A 21624-nucleotide genomic window follows, 5' to 3' on the forward strand; every position below is an offset into this window, starting at 1 on the left:
ATACCACCAATTCCTTGCTACTCTAACGTGAAAAAATTTGCACCTCTGAGTCACACATGGAAACAAATCAATGTGAAGAGACTTTAATGGCAAAGTGCACTGGAGAGTTAAAATGGTAATTTAAGAAAAAATTTAGTGGGAAAAAGGGAAAGAGCTGAATTGCCAAAATAATTTTCTTATCCAATTTTACATTTGCTTTCTCCATGTGCTATAATTATAGACACCCGATAGTTCCTAGTCTTAGACATAACTTGCAGCATCAGCCACTCTGCTGCACTTTAGATCACATTAGTTAGTGCTAGAGCCCAGCCCCATTTACATGGCATCTGACGAATGGTTAGCTGCGGCAGTTCTACCATAATGCCATTTTGCTCCAAAGAAATCCAGTTAAGTGGCTGTCCATGGCCCAGTAGTTTCACCTGAAATTAAAAACATACATGCAAATGTTTCCAAATTTATCTCTTTATCTCACCCACTTTCTATTGGGAAGGACTCATTAGTAGTTCAAAAAAATATATACACGAGATTCATTTTTACCTTTATTTAGTGATTCATAATCACTCTTCATCCAATTAAGTATATGTATCTTGCCTCTATATTCTTGCTTCTGTTTTACTCTCAAGAGGGAAATAAAAGTGTGCAGGGGTTGGGGAAGGAGAATTTTCAAGGCTGAATGGAGTGTCAGAGTGGAGAAAATGCTAAAGAGAGGATCAGGAGCAGAAAATGGTTCTGAAACAAGAGTCTGCCCAAGTATCTACTCAGTGTTCCCCAGATTTTCTAATAACCTCCACTAATCAATAATACATATATTTGATCAATTATTACTGTAATTATTTTATAACCTTAGTCTTACTATACTAAGCAAATTCAAATAAGTTCTCTACATATTCTAGGGTTATTTTGAACCAAAACCTTTGCTTCTTAGGTGGATCAATATGAAAACAAAACCCAGGAGCTTTTAAATAATGATGTTAATTGGCACCAAAAAGAACATAGATAAAATAAAAATATAATCAGTGTCATACCTGGTCTACTAAGCTGTAATTAAACATTAGATTTGAACTCATCTTCTTTCTGCCTCATCAACCACACATATTAGCAATGAAATGCAGAAAGGTGATGCAAGGAGAGCCATATGGACAATTCACCTCCAAAGGGATAATTTATTTTAAAAAAAAAAGTTATAAAATATATCAGAATGAACTCAGTGCCAGATGTGGTGGTTACAACAGTTAGATTAATCTCTAACTTTCTCCAAAATGTTTTATAAACATAAAATAGTAGAGTCATGACATCTTGTATTCAGATACGTTCTGGGGTGGGGTGTCAGGGAAAGCATCCGAATTCTAATTTTATGAGAAGAATCATTTTGTATGCATGCAATGAACTTGAACAACATAGAATGACTGTAAAGAATAATGTCTATTTTACAGTGATATGCATAGAGATACTGTTGCTGCTTTATCAGCTTAGTTTTCTGGGAAACAAAAAGTTTCAAAGATTTTGACCAAACACTGTCATTGGTGAAATTCATTTTATTTTATTTTATTTTATTTATTTTATTTTATTTTATTTTATTTTATTTTTTCAGAGACAGGCTGAAGTGGTACACTGATAGTTCACTGTAGTCTTGACTTACTGGGTTCAAGCAATCCTCCTGCCTGAGCCTCCTGAGTAACTAGGACTACAGGTGCGTGCCACCATGCCCAGCTAGCTTTTAAAAAAAATTTTGTAAAGAGGGGTCTTGCTATGTTGCCCAGGTTAGTCTCAAACTTCTGGCCTCAAGACATCCTCCTGCCTCAGCTTCCCAAAGTGCTGGAATTACAGTGTGAGCCTCACTGCTTGGCTGGAGCTCATTTATAATTACTTTTATGAGGTATAAGAGAAACAGATATAAGGCTCCCCTTAAAGTTAAAAGTTATGTTTGCATCAAGATGTTCTAATCAGCAATTTAAAGGAACAAGATAAAGTTCCCTCTTACCTCTGTTGCCCCCAGAATAGCTTTGGGCTGGCCAAGGAACAGCTGTCCTGATGTGGGCCATTTAAGAAAAATGGCATATACCAATTTTTCTTTAGGCTTGAATGTGTACCTGGTTAAAAGAAAAAGATAAAAAGCGTAGTAACAAGTTACATCCCATGTTTCTCATTATTTATGGATCAGGAACGATCTGGAATTTTTTTACAGAGATACTTCCACAGTGTCGCCATTAATAGAAGGGAGGGAAAAATAGCCCCATGTTGGTATAAAAAAGCACCTTCCTCCCCCAAGACCAAAAGGAAGTTCTTGGAAGACAAAGATTTTGCTGAGATAGCATTCCTCTTCATCAGACTGCTCTCATGGATCTGAAAAGGGGAGGCAGATGAGCTAAGGGGGCAGGATGCAAGAGCTTCATGGCTTTTCATGTGTTATTCAAATTTTTATATCCATTCATTCAACAAGACAAGATATGCATGTGTCAATTCTGTGCCTAGTACTGTGCTCAGTGTTAGGGTTACAATAAAAAACAAAACACACATAGTTCTTACGGAGCTTAGACTAGAGTGGGGAAGGCAAACACTAAATAATCACACAAATAATATGAAAGTGTGAGTTCTGATAAGCACTATGAAAGAAAAGGAAATTGAGAGATTGTAACAAAAGGATCTCTTTAGATTAGAATATCAGAAAGAAGCCTCACCAAGAACGTGACATTTAATCTGAGACTTAAAGGAGGATGAATGGGAACAAAGAAGAAGGTAAGGGAAGTAGGCTGTAGACAAAAAAAAAAAAAAAAATGGAATTCATTCATTTATTCAACTACTCAACAAATACTTATTGAAATCTTAAAATGCTAGACACTGTTTTAGAGCAATATACAGCATTGAACAAAGTCCTTGTCCTCATGGGGCTTACATTCCAGTGGGAGAAATTAGAATGAACAAATATGTCAGGTGTTGATTAAATGCTATGAAGAAAACAAACCAGGTAAGAAGAACAGGGCATGCTAGGTAGGAAAGGAGGGGCCTGGGAGTGTTATTTTAAGTAGAATAGTCAGGGAAGACCTCTTAGAGGTGGCATGGAAGAGAACCATGGGAGCGCCATAGGAGTGCCACAGGAGAGTCTGGAGAAAGCCTTCAGACAGAATGACAAGTGCAGGAGCCCCAGTGCAAGTGTGCTCTGCCTGTTGATGCAATAGCAAGGAAGGCAGAGTGGCTGAAGGAGAGGAAGTGGGGGAGGGTGATGGCAGATAAGATCAAAGAGGCGATAAGGAGCCAGATTTTGTAGGCCCTTGTAAGCATCTATGGGACCTGGCCTTCTCTCTGAGACTGGAAGCCATTGGAGAAATGTGAGCATGGGAGTGGCATTATTATTTAAAAGTATACTCTAATTGCTTTGTGGTGAATAGGTTAAAGGGTAGAAATAGAGACCTGTTAAGAAGCTACTGAAATAATCCAGACAGGGACAAGACAATGGAAACTACAAGGATGAGGGGTGCCACAGAGAGGATGAGAAGTGGTCAGATTCTGAATATATTTCAAAGATAGAGGATGATATCTGCTAATGAGTTGCCTGTGACTATAAAAGAAAGGGAAACTACGGGTTTCAAGGTTTTGGGCCTGACAGCCACCTAAAGGATGAAGCTACTGTTAACTGAGATGGGAAAGACCATGGGTGGAGCTAGTTGATAGCAAAATTTGAAAACTCAGGACTTCAGTTTTGGATGTACAGGTCTAAGATGCTATGCATCCAAGTGGAAATATTGAGTAGGAACTTAATGAGGCTGGAGTTCAGAAAGAGGCCTGCACTGGAAATAGAAATGTGGAGGTCATCAATATGGCATTTAAAGCCATGAAAATGGATAAGATCACCTGGGACATTAAGATAAACGCGGTGTCTCATGCCTGTAATCCCAGCACTTTGGGAAGCTGAGGAAAGTAGATCACCTGAGGTCCAGGAGTTCGAGACCAGCCTGGCCAAACATGGTGAAATCCTGTCTCTACTAAAATTACAAAAAAAATTAGCCAGGCATGGTGGCAGGCACTTGTAATCCCAGCTACTCGGGAGGCTGAGGCAGGAGAATAGCTTGAACCTGGGAGACAGAGGTTGCAGTGAGCCGAGATCACACCAGTGCCCTCAAAAAAAAAAAAAAAAAAAAGAAGAATAGAAATCTGTGTGGAGTGAGCCAAAAGATTTAGAGGTTGGAAAAATGAGATGAAATCAGGAGAGGAACTAACTAACAAGGAAGAGCCAACAGGTACAATGAACACCAGGAGAGACAGTGATCAACTGAGGCAGACCCTGCCAGTAAGTTAAGAAAATGAGCATTGGGGACTCATCACTGGAATTGGAAAGGCAGAGGTTATTGTGGGCCTTGAGAAGAGCAATCTTGGAGTGTGGGGGTGGAAGCTCGACCAGAGTGGGTTCAAGAGAAAAACTGTAGCAAGGAATTGGAGATAGCAAGTGAAAATTCTTTCAACATGTTTTACTACAAAGGAAAGGAGAGAAATGGGAAGGTAGCTAGAAATACAAGTGAAATTGAGTGAAAGGGGAGAATTGCTATAACAATCCTTGGGTGGATGATTTGCAATGGGATCAGGACACAAGGGTTGACCTTAAAACCAAAGGTGAGATAATTCTACATTGTATGTGTCTGGGTGCGTGTGTGTGTGAGTTTCCATAGTTACAGTTAGCTGTCCAGGAGCAGGCATAGAATAAGTAGATCTTGATGTTCTGTCAAGTGAGTATGGCAGAGGGAGCGAGAGTTCAGGAGTTGGGTATATGCAATAGATTAGTTACAGTGACGGGCCACAGAATCTGTTCTGGATAAGGAAAAAGACAGACAGAGAAAAGATGATAGGATTAAAAGATAGTGTAATCCCTGGATTATAGATCCCTTTGGAAGCCAAAGTGCTGTGTGGAGTGAGCCAAAATATAAGAAGTCGTAGGTAGACGGCAGAATGCTTCAAACTGGAGCCATGGAAGGGGTGCAGTTATTGGTAATGCAAAGTCTAAAGTATGATTATAAAAGAACGGGAAGTTAAGGACACCAAGGCTTTTGGCCTGACAACCACCTAAAGGATAAAGCTGCCATTAACTGAGATAGGGAAGACCGTGGGTGGAGCTAGTCTACAGCAAAATTTTAAAACTCAGGACTTCAGCTGTGGACATACAGGTCTAAGATGCTATGCATCCAAGTGGAAGTGTTGAGTAAGAAGTTCTACTTTGCATTACCAATATGACCTTGTATATTGATAATGCAAAGGAACAGGTAACAAAGGTCAAGCAGACAAGATCCCTAGAAGACAGGAAGTGCAGGTAATTAGAACTGTGAATAGAAATTAAAATCACTAAGAATTATGTGAAGAGTAGTTCTGGGGACAGGGACAGCAAGCCAGGGCTACTCTCTCAAAGGATTTAAAGGGTTGACCTGGGAGTCTGTAGGTGACTGCAAGAAGATGGGCATGATGAACCTGGGGGGAAGAAGGCTCCTACGGTGAGGAGGGAGAGCAGGAACACTCAGCGTCGGGGAAGTTGGTAGGAGCCAGACTCACAACTTTATAAGCCACATTAAATATTTAGCTTTTATGTTTATTTATTGAAATAAACACAATGGAATAATGGTTAATGATTGTGAAGTCCTAAATCAGATGCCCTCGTATTCAAATGTCAGTACAGAAGCAAATTCCAAAACCAGATTTGCACTATCCTCTGTTACATGAGAGCTTGGTATTGAGTTCTCATTATGGCTCCTCCCAGATCAACATTTTAAAACTCCACAATTATTTGCTCTGTCCAGATTGCCTTACTTCATTTTATTCAATGGGTTAATGTTTTAAGTCATAAGTCAAGTAGATTGAAGAACAATTAGTCTAATTTTTCGGTTCCTATTTGATCAGGCAACTGAAAGTGAATTTTTAGAACTTCACCAATACTCCTCTTATTTTATATATGTTAAGAAACCGTATCAGAAACTGTCATATTTGTGGAATCTGATTCAGGAACTCACTGACACACAGAACCTCCCCAAACTCAGAGAGAAGCATCTTCCCAGAACCCTCCCTATTTTGACTCATTTTTAATCTAACATTTTCTCTGCCTTTGGGTACCTTTGTTTGCAAATTTCATGGGATGCAACATCTGCAAAAGTTAGAATTTACGGAACTGATTAAACAGTAGTCTCTGTTTTAGACTAACCATTCGCATTTTTTCATTGGTCTGAACGGCTTACAATTTTTCTAAAAGCTGAGTACTTTCAGCCAAGATTTGTCCACCACTGGGAGATACCTAGAAATGATGTAAGCTTAATCCGATAAACAATAAACGTTCAAAAACATGCAAATTCTTCCTCTTCTCTTCATATTAGAGTAAGCTAAGTTTGGAAAGTGCTTTGTATATGTAAGAATTCATCCAATTTCTCTTTTTATCCTACTCTTCTTTATATGTGTGATAAATTTTAAATCTCTTCCTTTATAAAAGAGTACTTGGTAACAAGAATGACTTACCACACATCTGGGGTGACAGTGTCATTCTGGGATCGCCAGGTATGGGTTTCATAAATAGCTTCTCCATTGACTTTTAGCCAGGACCCCATTTGCCTCAGTCTCTCCTCAAAAACTACAGAAATGGTGCCATCTAGTGTGGGCCCAATATTCATCAAAAGATTTCCTCCACATGAAACTGTTTCTACAAGTTGCTAAAAAATTAAGAATAAATGTTTTTAGATAAATAAAATAATTCCATATTTAATGTGCTAATATGTTGCATTTATATATTTATACATGTATATATGGTCACTACCTAGAAGAACAAACACAGGATAGAACAATGTCCTATATTTGTAGGCCATTGAGCTACATAAGAAATAAATCCTATATGATCACACTATTAAGAATATTATGTTAATAGTCACCAGACATTTTACTGTACCTTCACTAATTCTCCAATTGTAAGATAGTCAGAGATTCCAGCTTCCCTCCTATAGCCCCAGGACAGTTTGTCTATTGTCATGCAGTTTTCCCATTTATGTGGCAAAAGATGTCCTGGGTTATAACGATCACTGCAGGTATAGAAGCCACCGTGCTTACAGATGCTACCAGCTCCCCAACGATCATTGGTGACTACTGTGTCCCGAACTGGGCTGAAATGAAACATACAGTTTTTTAAAACAAAAAGTATAAGCTTTTTATACAAAAGAAATGTCACTGAAAAGACTTGTAATTGAAATAGAATTCTGAAAAGGGACCATGGCATAGTACAGTGGAAAGTCCATGGTTTTGAAGTCAAACAGACCTGGGTTGATTGGAGTTCTGACTTTGTCACTTTCTAGCTCCCAGACCTAGAGCAAGTTACCTGACTCCTCTGAATAATGAATTTCCTCATCTATGATTAGAACAAAAATAAGTTATGTAAAACATTTAGCCTGGTACCCAGCACATATAGCACTCATAAGAGTATTATGATTATTTTAAGCTCCATTCCATATTGTAAATGATAGCCGAAACTGAATTTATACCCAAGACACTTTTCAATGATTCAGTGATCTCATACATGTAGTCTAGCCTTTCTCTTTCTCTTACAATTACTTCAATATTGTGCCTAATATTGAAAAATCTCAGAAAATTCAACCGTTGATGTCATGTGAAATATCCCCACAACGTTACTTATCATAGCACGTGGCACATTTTAGAGGGAAATCCACACCACATAGAGGGGACAGTTTTGAGTCACAGATTGAAGTGATGGCTCCCCATCTTTTCCCTTGGAAGGAGTACCTGGACACATTGCTGTTTTCAGTATCAAGAGTTCTTCAGAATATTTGTATTTGTGCCCTTTGTGGGCCCAGGAAGTGCAAGCAGAAGGTTGCCTGACTTAATAGCACAATACCCAGTGCTTTCTCGTATACATGCAAATTTTGTCCATATAGGTTAAGCCTAATGGAGGAGTTTAATCAGAACTCCCTGTTCTAATAGGGCAGCCTTGAACATAGCAGGAAGCAATAGGAAAAAACTGGAGAAAGGGAAAGTGCTGCTGATGAAGGAAAAGAGGAGACAAACAAGGGTGACATTGGCTGGGCAGCAATGATGACCAAAAGGTAAGAGGATAAAAAGAAGCAGTCAGAGGGATTCGGAAGCACATAATTGGAAATAGTGATGAAGAAACAGAGTTGTCCCAGAATAGAGGCCATAAAGGACCAGGGTAGGAAAGAAAAACGGGGGACCCACAAAATTAACACCTTCAAAGTTCCTGATCCTGTGATTTTTAGTCTGATCTCAAAATCAGACCACTGAGTTGTATTTTACTCCTGATTTATTTACCCTTGATTATGTTGAGTAAATACTAATATATCTAATACGTATTATTTAAAATGATTTTCTCCCCCCATGCCACCAATGACTTAAAATGAAATATTTCAAGAGGTGAAGGAATGAAAATGTTAGAAATATATTAAGAATATGGAGGGTAACTGCAGCAATCTCATAGTATACACACCTTTCATTATATAGCCAGGCCAAGAAGCCTGTGCTGTTCCAGTATTGATCTGGCGCTCCTCCATCACCATCCGACCACAGAACCTCAGGCTGATAGTTGTTCACTAACTTGTAGAGCTCTGGCAATGTCTTAGAAACTGGAAATTGCCGCTTATGGAATGAACTGGATTCATCCTCAAGGAAGAGCGGATGAAACCATTCAAAAAGGGAATAGTACAGTCCAAAACGCAGGTCAGTTCTGTTCCTAATGGCTACCTCAAGTTCCTTGACAATGTCCCTCTTGGGCCCCTCATCTATGGCATTCCAGTTCCATGAATACTCTGAACCCCACAAGGTAAAACCTAGAAAATTATAGTGAAAACCCTTGTAAGCATGTCTATTTTAGTAAATTTCAACCCACACAAATGCCCAAACAAATCACATAGTACATGCGATGTATAAATACCTGCTCCTACAAATGACTGTTTTATGGCCAGTTTTTCATGGCATATATCGTGCTTTTATATGAGAAGTGAAAATTTAAACAACGTGAGACTGAGGTTTTTAAAAGCAACTTTCGGGGTTTATCACTGTATGGTCTGATCTATTTCCAGTATTTTCCCTCTTAGATTGTAAGGTCCTTGAGGGATCTCATCATGTCTACAGTGCTCCCTGCTATGTCTTCAGCCAACTGCTAGCACAAGGTATAGCACAAAATAAACAATCAACAATAGCAGCCCACAACTAAAATGGGAACATATACATGTACCATGCTAAATGATGACTACTACTATTTATTATGAAGATCCTGAGATGCACTCCTGCAAGATTCTTAGTGTCTTCTAAACCAAAGTTTGAATTCTACTGCTTAGTTTTAGGATTGTTTATTCTATTATAGTGTGATTCTTAGAACACTGGTGATCCATGTATAGCAAATCTCTTTTAGCCTGATTATTTATTTAACCAGAGGGGCAAAAAAACCCTACTATTTCCCAATAGTTCTATACTTTAAAATATACTCACCACATGTAATGTCATCCTACTATAAAATCATAAGCTTGGATTTTCCTCTTTAATAAAATTACTCAAAAGCAAATAGTCTACCAACTATTTTCTTATCTTATAGATAAGAAGAACAATATATACTTTTATACAAACACTTAGAAGTGGTTCATTTTTAACAGGAATTTGCATTTAGATTACTGGTTGTTCTATATAAAAATGTTAGAAGAGATATATAAACTGAAATACTTAAAACATAATAAATATGAAAGCCTCAAAAATTTTATCAGTGCCTAGAGACTTAACTACATTGTTACTATTCCACTAAAATCTAAAATAATTTTTAAGAATAGACATTTATAAGGTACATTTGGTGAAACATTTTACTCTTGATAAATTAGAACAACTCTAAGATTGACTCATACTTCAGATTTTTTTTTTTTTTTTTTTTTTGAGACAGGTTCTGGCTCTGTCACCCAGGCTGGAGTTCAGTGGTGTGACCTTGGTTCACTGCATCCTCAACCTCCTGGGTTCAAGTGTTCCTCCCACCTCAACATCTCCAGTAGCTAGGATTACAGGTGTACTCTACCACACCCAGCTAATTTTGTCTAATTTTTCAGAGACAGGGTCTCACTTTGCTGCCTAGGCTGGTCTCAAACTCCTGACCTCAAGCAATCCTCCTTCCTTGGCCTCCCAAAGTGTTGGGATTATAGATGTGAGCCACTGCACCTAGCCTTAGATTCATTTTAATAAGCTTTTAAAAACAGCTCACTCTTGTTCCTGTCATGTCTATGGTAAGCTTCAGAGCAGTGTTGATATCTAAAGTCATATTCAAAATTATTCAACTTGACAGGCCCTAATGTCAGACAGTACTAAAACCACATGAGTCTTCATTTGAATATCACCACCATAAGCTCACACAGCGATACTCCTTCCTGAGCTTAGTATGCATTTTCCATAAGCAATGAAAACATCTGACAACATGGGTCCCAGAAAATATATAAATGTGGGCTACATCATCTCTCCTCACAGTTTGATTAATAATTTTTATTAAATAAACTCACTATGTATTGTTTTGTGCCATACAGCTTGGGAAAGTTCCTAGACATCAGGAAATCAGCATGTTCTCAAGCAAATACACTTGATAGACATTCATCTCAGCAGGAGAAATATCTACAGGAGAAAATCATGAAGCTACCAGAATGTGGCCAAAGGGAAAATATCCTATGATCATTCCAGATTTTTTGTGTTGGTTCTCCTCTCCTATTCCCATCCCATCCCTGGAGAAAACAATAAGGCAAAGTTTCTTTTTTTTTGAGACAGGATCTCGCTCTGCCACCTAGACTAGAGTGTAGTGGCCCTATCTCCGCTCACTACAGCCTCAAGCAGTCCTCCAACCTAAGCCTCCCGAGTAGCTGGGACTACAGAGACACACCACCATGCTAATTTTTTAGTTTTGTTTGTTTGTTTATTTGTTTTTGTAGAGACAGGGTCTCATTATGTTGCCCAGGCTGGTCTCAAACCCCTAGGCTCAAATGATACTCCTTCCTCGGCCTCCCAAAGTTTTGGGATTACAGGCATGAGCGACCACTCCAGTGCAAATTTTTTTATACCAAGGCAAAGATGATCATGCAAAAGAAACTAATGAATTAACAAGCAAGTGGAACAAAAACAATTTGTTAATGCTTCCCTGGCCTTACAAATACTGCAGTGGTAATGGGTGGAATCCATTCTATTAAAATAGGACTGCTGTGTGGGGGTTTAGATATTCTTCTACCACCTCTGATTATTCTGGGAACCATTACAGTTCCACAATCCTTTTCCCTCCAGGTGATCTGGGTCACTTTCATCATTATCAGTTCATCCACTATTTGCACAATTTGGTCATCTAAGAGTTGGCTAAAAGTGCAGCCAGGTGTGCCGTAATGATGCAAGACTCTAGCAGTATAACCCCCATGATGCATTCACAGGATGCATTACAGAGAAAGGGAAGGAAAGTGCAATTCCAATGATGAACTTTGACTTGCAACCCACACTCCCTTCAACAAACAGCTTTACGTAAATCTTGGAAATATTGTTCAAAATACATGTGCCAAAATGTGACCATCTTTCCTCTGTTATGTGGAGGGTATGATCCTTTCTGTATTCCTAACATCTCTCAATTTGGGTTGAAAGTGCAGTCCCTTAGTTATCAACAAGTGCCAGTCACCACTTATGGTTGCGCCTAAGAGAAAATTAGACCTTGCTTTAGTTTTTTCTTCCAAAAAAAATAATTTTTCATTTCTTAACCATTGTCAGCAATTTCCATACGCTGGATTGACTTACCTTCATGATGTTTGGAAGTTAAGACAATGTATTTGGCACCAGAGGCCTGAAAAATATCTGCCCACTGGTTGGCATTAAAAAATTTTGCTGTAAATAGTGGTCCAAAATCTTCATATTTGAAACTAGGAGGGTAATTATCTTTCATAAATTCCACATACTTCGGTATCTTTTCCTTCTGCCAATACCACCTAAGGGGAGGAAAGGAAAGAGTGCATAAACAGCACATACACACACATTTAAAAGAACTGCTCCAGCTCCCCTTACCATTTACCCATCATGTAGATACAGTAGGACCCAGATTCTCTTTCTCACTTCCCCCTTAGTTTGACTTGGCTTTAAAGAAAGCTTATGCAAACTAAAACCCCCTCTCATTTTCCACCTATCTCCCTGTGATATCCACTCAGCCCATAAACTAGAGCATTCTAGGCAACTCAGCTACCCATTCTCTCTCTTTTTTTTTTAAGACAGGGTCTCACTCTGTCACTCAGGTTGGAATGCAGTGGTGGAATCATGGCTCACTGCAACCTCGACCTCTTGGGCTCAAGCGATCCTCTCGCCTTAGCCTCCTGAGTAGCTGGGACCATAGGCACGTGCCACCACACCTGGCTATTTTTTTTTTCTTTGTAGAGATGTGGTTTCCATATGTTGCTCAGGCTGGTCTTAAACTCCTGGGCTCAAGCAATCTTCCTGCTTCAGCCTCCCGAAGTGTTAGGATTACAGGCATGAGTTACCATGCCCAGCCCCATTCTCTTTTAATACTTCACTTTTAAATCACAACATGTAGTATGTGTCTTTACACATTGTCCTTTGTAACATAAGCGACTAGGGCTTCTAAAAGGAAGACTACATGCTTAAAACATAACATGCGTCTATTATATTCAGTAGTAGAGAACACTTTGGAGGCACAGGACAGAAAGAGAGGCAAAAGTAAAATTAAGAAGATGCTGTTATTTTAATAAATGGACTCAACCTTCAATAATTACTTGCTATATGCATTCATTCTAAGCAATGGTATATTGACCCTAAACTGTGTAAGCAAGACTTCATGAGGAAAAACACATCTACACATTTTAGATAAACACAGCAATAACTATCCCCATGAAATAGATGCAACCCCCATTTCCGACCCACCTCCTGCTTTTTCTATCACCATTTCTTTCATATGAGTACTTCTACAGGATAAGCAAATCCATAATCAGCACTGTATTTCCCAAGATGATCAGGAGACTCTTTCTGCTAAGAAGACATAATTGAAGGGCATACTATGTGGCAGACACGTTTGCCTGCCCAAAAGTCATATTTACCTAATTCCCAGCTTCCACTACAGCTACGACAGGGATGTGAGATCCACGCTGGCCAAGGGAACTTGAGGGAAAGTCACACTTCGAGGACTGTGGAAATGGTTTCCCTCCTAATGAAAAGACACACTGGCCTTCCTGCCTTTGGCCAAGGTTGTGTGAAGTTATGGTGCCTGGCTGCCATCCTGTGACCATGAAGGAACAAGTCCCCAGGCTGAGGATGACAGAAAGAGCCTATGTCTTTGACTTCATCAGTGAACCAACTACCTCTAAATTTCCTGTTATGTGAGATAATAAGCCCCTATCATTACACCTTTTACTTGGGTTTAAAATCCTTGAAGCGTTTTTATTATTTATTTATTTATTATTGATTAATTGATTGGTTGAGACAGGCGTTGCTCTATCACCCAGGTTGGAGTGCAGTGGCATGATCATACCTCACCACAGCCTTGAAATCCTGGGCTCAAGCAATCCTCCCACCTCACCCTCCTGAGTAGCTGGGACTACAGACATTACCTTTTAAACTGAACTGCAAAAGAGAAACTGTGACATTCAGAAAGTTGAACAAGAATAAGGAATTTCTCCTAGCATCATCTAATTTGAACCGGCACTCTCCCCTACAGTCAGGACTCGAATTTCATGCTGAGAGATTAAAAGAGGCACTTATGGTAAAGAGTCCATCATTTATATTTGGTTTTTAATAGACATTTAGAACAGTCACACATACTCGTCTGTACTGTTGATTCCCCAGAAGTCAAATTGAGAGTGAGGAGCAGAGGATACAAAGGGAAACTACAGATGATTAAAGAATCTTTCACAGGGTTAATGCATTTCCAGATCATCAGGAATGTGTTCTCTATTTTGTTTAGTATGAGAAGTATCTTTATTGTTCTAGGTCAAAACAATCATGGGTTTGTTTGTAGAAAATGAAGTTACTCATAGCAAAGAATAAAATGACTCAAAACTAGCTGTTTTATTTTGGCATAGTACTAGTCTCAGTTAACAAATATCAAATCCTCTACTGGCAGCAATATATCTTCACCTAATCTTCATGGTTGAACAAAATGACAATATAAGATACAATTTAGGGGGAAGAAAGTGTGTTAATTATGTACCACACTAATTTAAAACATTTCCAAAATAAACTCAAGATTCATTATAGCCCAAAACATGCAAATAAAGATTTGTAACATCTTTCTGAAGTAGCTATGTTTTGGCATAAGAAGAAAGAGTCTCTGTTTTATAAGTTGAATTATTTAAAGTATATGAATAATTCTCCATAGCTTACCCATTTTTATTTTTTACATAAACTGACCTAACAATAAGAAAGGTTACTGGTTCCAGGTAGTCTATCTCTTTGTAATGAAAGGGTTAAAATATGCTATTCTGGCATATTATTAAAGGTAAAGAAACTCAAAAAATAGCAGGTGCATGAAGAGCACTTTGACCTCTGTGCTGTTTCTTAGGACAGAAGATGAAATTTCAGTATGAAAGGCACTCTATACTGGAAGGAAAGGCAACATCCTAAGCTTCAAAGACAAGAAGTCGAATACTGTAAAGACCTTGCTAAAATTCATTTTTTAAGCCTCCCCACACAATTTAATCCTACAATGTCAATTAAATTCTTGGACCCAGCAGAGATCATAACAGAATGGAGGAGTAATTTTTCTACCCCTACAGTAGAGCATGGTACAGTGTATACTATGTAATGTTAATATAATTTGTAGTTCATACTCTGTATTGTGTCTACTAAATATAGTATGTTAATTTGGATGTATACTATTTATGTAGTACATAGTTGATTCAAATAAATACTGACTGTTTAATGATTCCCTTATTTTACTTAAGAATATATTATGTGTCCCAAAGTCCTGGAATTACAGGCATGAGCCACCGCGGATCACCTGAGGTCAGGAGTTTGAGACCAGCCTGGCCAACATGTTGAAACCCCGTCTCTACTAAAAAATACAAAAAATTAGCCAGGCATGGTGGTGTGCGCCTGTAGTCCCAGCTACTCGGGAGGCTGAGGCACCAGAATGGTTTGAACCCGGGCAGCAAAGGTTGCAGTGAGCCGAGATGGTACCACTGCAGTCCAGCCTGGGCGACAGAGTGAGACTACATCTCAGAAAACAACAACAAAGAGTATATTATGTGTATGTATCTATATATGCACACAAAATATTTCTATTTTGAAGAACTTAATACTTGTTGCATTTAGTTAGAAAAAACATGTGCAACAGTTTAAGAAATTACATGCACATTTTCACATAGATCTCAAAGTAAAATCTAAAGCACAGATTTTTGTGTAGCACCTTTCATACGGCAAACGATAATTGGGTTGTGTTAAGAGTACCATTCTAGAACCTCTTTAAAAAGTTCCTAGAGCCACACATGGTTAACATGTTAACATTAAGTAGCCAATGGTGTTCAATGAACTCGTTTCACATACTCATGACTATGCTTTAACCATAACTTCATGGCAGAACGACTGTAAATTGGCAGGGAGCAGCAGAGCAACCACGGGCCATTGTGCCTGAGTCACCGCTCGTGGGATGCCCCTGCACAAACTGATGGATGTCTGTAGTAGCTCGATGTTGTAGTGTCATAACTACAGCTTAAAATGCGCAACTATGAAGAAGTTGAGGAGTCAAGTGTGTCTGAAAACTCTTACAGTCACACGGAAGAAAAATTCTCTGTTCATCAGCAGAAGAACTTAGGAAAGAAACCACATATTCGATACCCGGAAGTGCGAAACGCAGGTAAAGCAGTGGGAGGTGAAACCGACGAGGGTGCAGGCAGCACCAGGCGGCGAACCTGGCCCGCTGGGTGGTGGCTGGAGGCTGCGGGTGGGGACAAAAGCGTGACAGAGGAGTCAGAAAGGAGCGCACTCACCAGAACCACTCGCTACCGAAGCTGGGTACGGAAAACACGCCCCAGTGGATGAAGATGCCGAACTTGGCCTGGTCAAACCACGCGGGCAGCTGGCGGGCGTCCAGGGACTCCCAGGTGGGGTCGAAGCGCATGGAGCTGTGGGCAGGGCTCGGCGGCGGCTGCAGCAGCAGCAACAGCAGCAGCGGGAGCGCGAGCCCGCGGAGCTTCCGGGGCCGCATGTCCCCGCGCAGGCCGGCTGTCCTCTCTGCAGGCTCCCGCGGCCTCGCGAGCGCTGTTCTTCCGTTTCTGCTGCTGAGTATGCCGCGCCGCTGTCACCTGACCAAGCCGGTCTTGGAAACCGGCCACCCTTCCCCCTCAGGGGCGGGAGTGGCCACTCTCCCGGGCGTTCCGAATGACCCCAGGAGGGCTGCATCGCTCAGCATAACTAAGGAGGCCAGCATTACCCCAAAGCCAGCTGCGACGGCTTTGCTAAGGCTCTATTCGCTTTGAGGGGAAATATGAGTCTGAGTCAGGGCCCTGTGACCAGCGCCTCTGCCCTCAAGGAGGCACGACCTTGCCCAAGAAACTGCCCAAGAGGACAACGCCACCAGCCCGCCCTGGTGGCTGCTCCACACGTCCGAAGCGTGGATGAGAAGGTCAAGGCAGGAACCTCAGCCGGGTCTCGCCATAATGAAACATGGAAAGCAACCTAGATCGTTCTCAGCCTCTGTATCAGCTCCCAAGATCCTGCATGTTAGAACTGTGGCTGTCAACCTTGAATTTGTATCACATGAAATTCCAAGAGCTTCAGATTCAGCAGTTAGGGTGCGGCCCAAGAATTTGCGTTTCTACCCAGTTCCTAGAAGATTCTGATGTTGGGCTGGGCGCAGTGGCTCACGCCTGTAATTCCAGCACTTTGGGAGGCCGAGGCGGGCGGATCACGAGGTAAGGAGATCGCGACCATCCTGGCTAACATGGTGAAACCCCGTCTCTACTAAAAATACAAAAAATTAGCCGGGCATGGTGGCGGGCGCCTGTGATCCCAGCTACTCCGGAGGCTGAGGCAGGAGAATCGCTGGAACCTGGGAGGCGGAGGTTGCAGTGAGCCGAGATGGTGCCACTGCACTCCAGCCTAGGCTACAGAGTGAGACTCCGTCTCAAAAAAAAAAAAAAAAGAAAAAAAAAAGAAAAAAATTCTGATGTTGCTGGCTGGTGGGCCAAACTTTCCTGAGAACCACTGCATTAAACAAGGAGATGATGTGAGACAGGTGAAACCAGTGGAATGAATGTTTAAGAAACCTCCAAGCTTAGAGAAAAAAGCCAGCAATTTGGAATGATTGATCAAAAGGACATTTGGGAAGTTTATCTCCTCCACCTCTGGTTTTTTTTTTTTTTTTTTTTTTTTTTGAGAGTCTTGCTCTGTTGCCCAGGCGGGATTGCAGTAGCATGATCTAGGCTCACTTCAGCCTCTGCCTTCCAGGTCCAAGAATTATCCTGCCTCAGCCTCCCAGGTAGCTGGGACTACAGGCATGTGCCACTACGCCATACTAATTTTTGATTTTTTTTTTTTTTCTTTTTCAGTAGAGACAGGGTTTCACCATGTTGGACAAGCTGGTCTCAAACTCTTGACCTCAGGTGATCTGCCCACCTCAGCCTCCCAAAGTGCTAGAATTACAGGCATGAGCCACCAAGTCCAGCCTCTCCTCCACCTCTTAAGTGCTTTCAAAGTAAAGCCACAATCCTCAACTGCTTCTGCCCACATGAAATTGTTACCCTTCAATGAGCCAATTCAAATGCTACCTCTTCTGTGAAGGTTTCTGCCACCACCCTCCCCTCCCAGAATGTTGTACTTTCCCTGATCTGCTTGATAACACCTCCTTCCAAGCACAGATAGGATTTCACGCATCCTCCAGTAGCTGGGTGGTACAGGTCTGATTTCCCATCAGACTGTGAGCTTTTTGAAGGCATTCATAATGACCTTCTTTTCTGTAGTGCCTACATTTACAGCAGAAAAGCTGCACTCAAAATGTTTGTTGAAGCTCTCCAGTGAACTGGGGTTCTAATTATTGAGTGAAGAACTTGACACTAAGTGGTTGTTGCCCGCATTATCCCATCCCATCTCTGCAGAGAGATGGGAGCAGCAGAGGGCGCTGTCACTGCAGGTGTAGGGGCATTTTTCCTCTTGATGACATGCCAGCTGGCCCCCTGGGGCCACAGCTCCACCATAAGGGTTCCCAGTTTTGTTTGTTTTTTTTACAATGAGGGTGTTCTAGAAGAAAGGGCTCAACGAATCCACTGAGCATGGATTACCAATTGCAATAGCTCCAGTTTGTGATAAAGATGACAATTTTCTTTCTTTTTCTTTTTTTTTTTTTTTTTTTGAGACAGAGTCTCGCTCGGTTGCCCAGGCCGGAGTGCAGTGTCACAGTGTTGACTCACTGCAACCTCCACCCCCCGGGATTCAAGCAATTCTCGTGTCTCAGCCTCCCAAGTAGCTCGAATTACAGGCATCAATCTCCAGCTAACTTTTGTATTTTCAGTAGAGACGGACTTTCACCATGTTGGCAAGGCTGGTTTTGAACCCCTGATCTCAAGTCATCCTCCTGCCTCAGCCTCTCAAAATGCTGGGATTACAGGCATGAGCCACTGTGCCTGGAATGACAATTTTTATTATCAAGTTTGTGAAACCCAGAATGATCTAGGGCCTCGGTAGCCATTGAACCCTGGGGCACCCTTGAACAAAAACATGGGCTTCTCAGCCACTATGCCTTGACATCCTCTCTAATCAGAAGTTTGTGTAATAAGTACAAAAGACAATTTTCACAGTGACAATGATACTGTGAACTGTCAAAGGGAGAGTAGACACGACTGTGGTGACAATGCAGCAGCAGCAGGACCCTGTCCTCTCACAAGTGGGCATCCTTTCCCCATGTGAACCCCACATAGCAGAAACGCCCATCTCCTGAAGTCCTTTTATCATGTTATGAATTATTTACACTTCCATATATTTCAGTTAAAGAGTGGTAATCAGATCTGCATGGATGCCACTTGGGTCATCTGTCATTTCACTTGAAGGCAAAGAAATGTTTTTAACTGGTAAGTACAACCTTATCATAAAAGTCTATTTTCTGTAAGAAATACTGAAAATATGTTGAAAACCTCCCTTAGTGCCCTTCAGGACACATAAGAATCCTAGTATACCAGGTTGGGAACTATTGCTGTAGGATTTGAAAGGAATAGCAAACAGTATTATCTGGAAGTGAAGAGGAAAAAGAGATTCTACTTAAAAACATTTGTGAAATGACTGAAAGAAATAAATCTATGAAGTTGTTTAGAACATGGTCCTTTATGGAAAGACCTGCCTGCTGTAGATTCCATTCACATTTTATATATTTATAATGCCTTACAAAGCTAGTCTTTGCACTTGAAGCTACTGCTAATTGAGCAATAGAATCATACCTCATAAGGCTTAAACTGTATTTAAATATTTTGATAGGGGATCCAGAAATCTGAGTAAAACCCTGGGTTCTGCAGGTGCACATGGCTCACATATAAGGCATTTGAAGGACTTATGGTCTTGATGGGGAACACTGTCAACTCTGATTCTGTTTGTCTGAGGTTACTTAGGGTACAAGATGAAGACATGGTTCCTTCTGGAACCACCATGGCCAGCAGCCGCATGTTGGGCAGCTGCTGATACTCAGGGTGCCCGGGCAGGAGAGGGTGAGAGGCCAGCCCTGGTCAAATTCCTTGCTGCTGCCAGAGGAAGCAGTCTTGCCATGTGTGTCCACATGGATATGATTAGCTGCTGAGGTGGAGTTGATATCTGAGCGAGGCTCTCGAGGACACATTCTGGATAGATCTCCATATGGGAGTTGGATGACTGCCACCAGCCAGCCTTGGCAGTCCCCAGAATTCTTCTGAAGTGGACAGTGGAAGAAGTGAAACATTGCCTGGCAGCTGGCATCAGTGCAGTCTCTGGATATGCAGAAGAAAAGGTTCAAAAGGAACTGAACCCAATCCAGTCTTTATATGGTAAATATCCCAGCTTCACGGTAGAAGAGCAGGCATGGCGGAAATAAAAGAAAACTCGACTTTTTCAGCCCAGGGGACTGGGAAGAGAAACAGAGAGGAATAAAGGGAGGAAGCCCCGGGATTCAGCAGAGAGGGAAGAGCCGCCAGGCTGTGGCCCCACTCCAGCCTCTGCCATAGAGCTGTGTAATCCTGGGGAAGGCATTGAACCTCTTTGTGCCTCAGTTTCTTCACCTATTAAATGTGAATGATAATTGTACATCTTCCTCCTAGGTGTGTAGTGAGAATTAAATCATGCGAAGTCCACGTCAAGCCTAGTCTACCTGTGAACCAGTATTACCGTGTGTGTGCTAGATCAATTCAGGGGAGCCTATGGGAAGGAGCATTTCTGTCCTGATTCCCATTTAGTCTGAAGTCCTAAATGAGAATCAAGATATCTGTCCTGATTAGGACTCAGGCTAACTGGCAAGTGTAGCAAGGTACAGTCATTTTAGACAGATGGAGAGGCTGCTTTTTAGCTTTCCTGGGGTGACCTTGATATTCGAGTGACACAAACAGGACCCAGAATTAGCCAAGAACCTAACAGGAAATCTGCCCTGAGTGGTTCTCTGTGGCCAGGGCCTCCTGTGCCAAGGATCTGGGGTTCACAGCCATTCCTCAGAGGACTCTTGCCTGTCTGTGGAAACTGAGTGGGGAGGCAGGAGCCCAATACAGACCAGATCTTGAATTAGAGCAGCTTCAGGCTTCATCTGGGAACAACGAAAGAACCGGTGTCAGCACTCCAGGACTAGAGGAGGCAGGGATGGCGTGTTCCTTCGCAGAACCTGGAGAACCCCTCAGGACCCCCGCCCCTACTCCATGCCACCTTAGAGAGCAGCAGGGGAGGGGGAGGCATCTGCAATATTAAGCGTTGTTACCCAAAGAACAGCCTACATATTTGCTGAAGATGCTGTTTAATTGACAAGATTTGACTATGTTTAATGCAGGTAGAATATTTAAATTTGATCACCAACCACCCAGGGTGTGCATGGGGGAGAGGAGCATGCTGTCTGCTGAGGCAAGCAGGGTGACTAGAAACAAAAACAAATGGCCACTTTTTCTCTGCACCGGGGTCATCAGTGGCAGGTAATTTAATGACCCTAGTATGCAGCTAAGCATCAGAACACGTGATACATTTGCCTTCTACTTCTCTCCTTCCCAATGTCTTCAGGGAAAAATGAATGATCTAATGAGTGGCTGTGCATGGAGGCCCAGTTCAGGGAGATGAGGTCTCAGTCACACGTCGAGTCTCCTTTCCAGTGGCCCTTATGGCTGAGGGAGACAGTGTCCCCTGGGCTGCACCAGTTAGAAGAAAAGGTGAAGTTTTCACAACCCTGGTTAGAAGTGGGAGGGAAGAGGTCAAGTCCTCAAGAGGAAGAGGAAGCAAAAAAAGAAAGAAGGAACTGAAAGAACTGAGATAGGGCTGGGAAAGAGGGAGAAAGGAGATGAAAGAAAGAAGAAAGAAGGAAGAGGGAAAGAAGGAAGAAAGGAAGGAAGGGAGGGAGGAGAGAGAGGAAGGAAGAAAGGAAGGAAGGAAGGAAGGAAGGAAGGAAGGAAGGAAGGAAGGGAGGGAGGGAGGGAGGAAGGAAAGAAGGAAGGAAGGAAGGGA

At 41.5% G+C, this 21624-nt stretch overlaps 1 protein-coding gene across 1 annotated transcript; it reads right to left on the reverse strand.

The window, feature by feature from the left end:
- Positions 1-57: 57 nt before the first annotated feature.
- FUCA2 (alpha-L-fucosidase 2) lies at positions 58-16585 on the reverse strand. The gene is made up of 7 exons (XM_025383010.1): positions 15966-16585; positions 11776-11963; positions 8471-8810; positions 6908-7118; positions 6484-6674; positions 1982-2090; positions 58-419 (listed from the first exon to the last, which is right to left on the reverse strand). Exons 1-7 carry the CDS (start codon positions 16181-16183, stop codon positions 279-281), a joined length of 1398 nt encoding a protein of 465 aa, XP_025238795.1. The 5' UTR covers positions 16184-16585; the 3' UTR covers positions 58-278.
- Positions 16586-21624: the final 5039 nt, after the last annotated feature.

This window comes from Theropithecus gelada, chromosome 4, assembly GCF_003255815.1.
Source record: "Theropithecus gelada isolate Dixy chromosome 4, Tgel_1.0, whole genome shotgun sequence".
Taxonomy (NCBI): domain Eukaryota; kingdom Metazoa; phylum Chordata; class Mammalia; order Primates; family Cercopithecidae; genus Theropithecus; species Theropithecus gelada.

Coding starts and splice junctions, on each gene's coding strand:
- FUCA2 (XM_025383010.1), bottom strand. CDS start 16,183: ATGCGGCCCCGGAAGCTCCGCGGGCTCGCGCTCCCGCTGCTGCTGTTG. Junction 8,811..11,775: donor AACTTCCAAACATCATGAAG/GTAAGTCAATCC, acceptor ATAATTTTCTAG/GTTTTACCTTGTGGGGTTCA. Junction 6,675..6,907: donor CAATTGGAGAATTAGTGAAG/GTACAGTAAAAT, acceptor TTAATTTTTTAG/CAACTTGTAGAAACAGTTTC.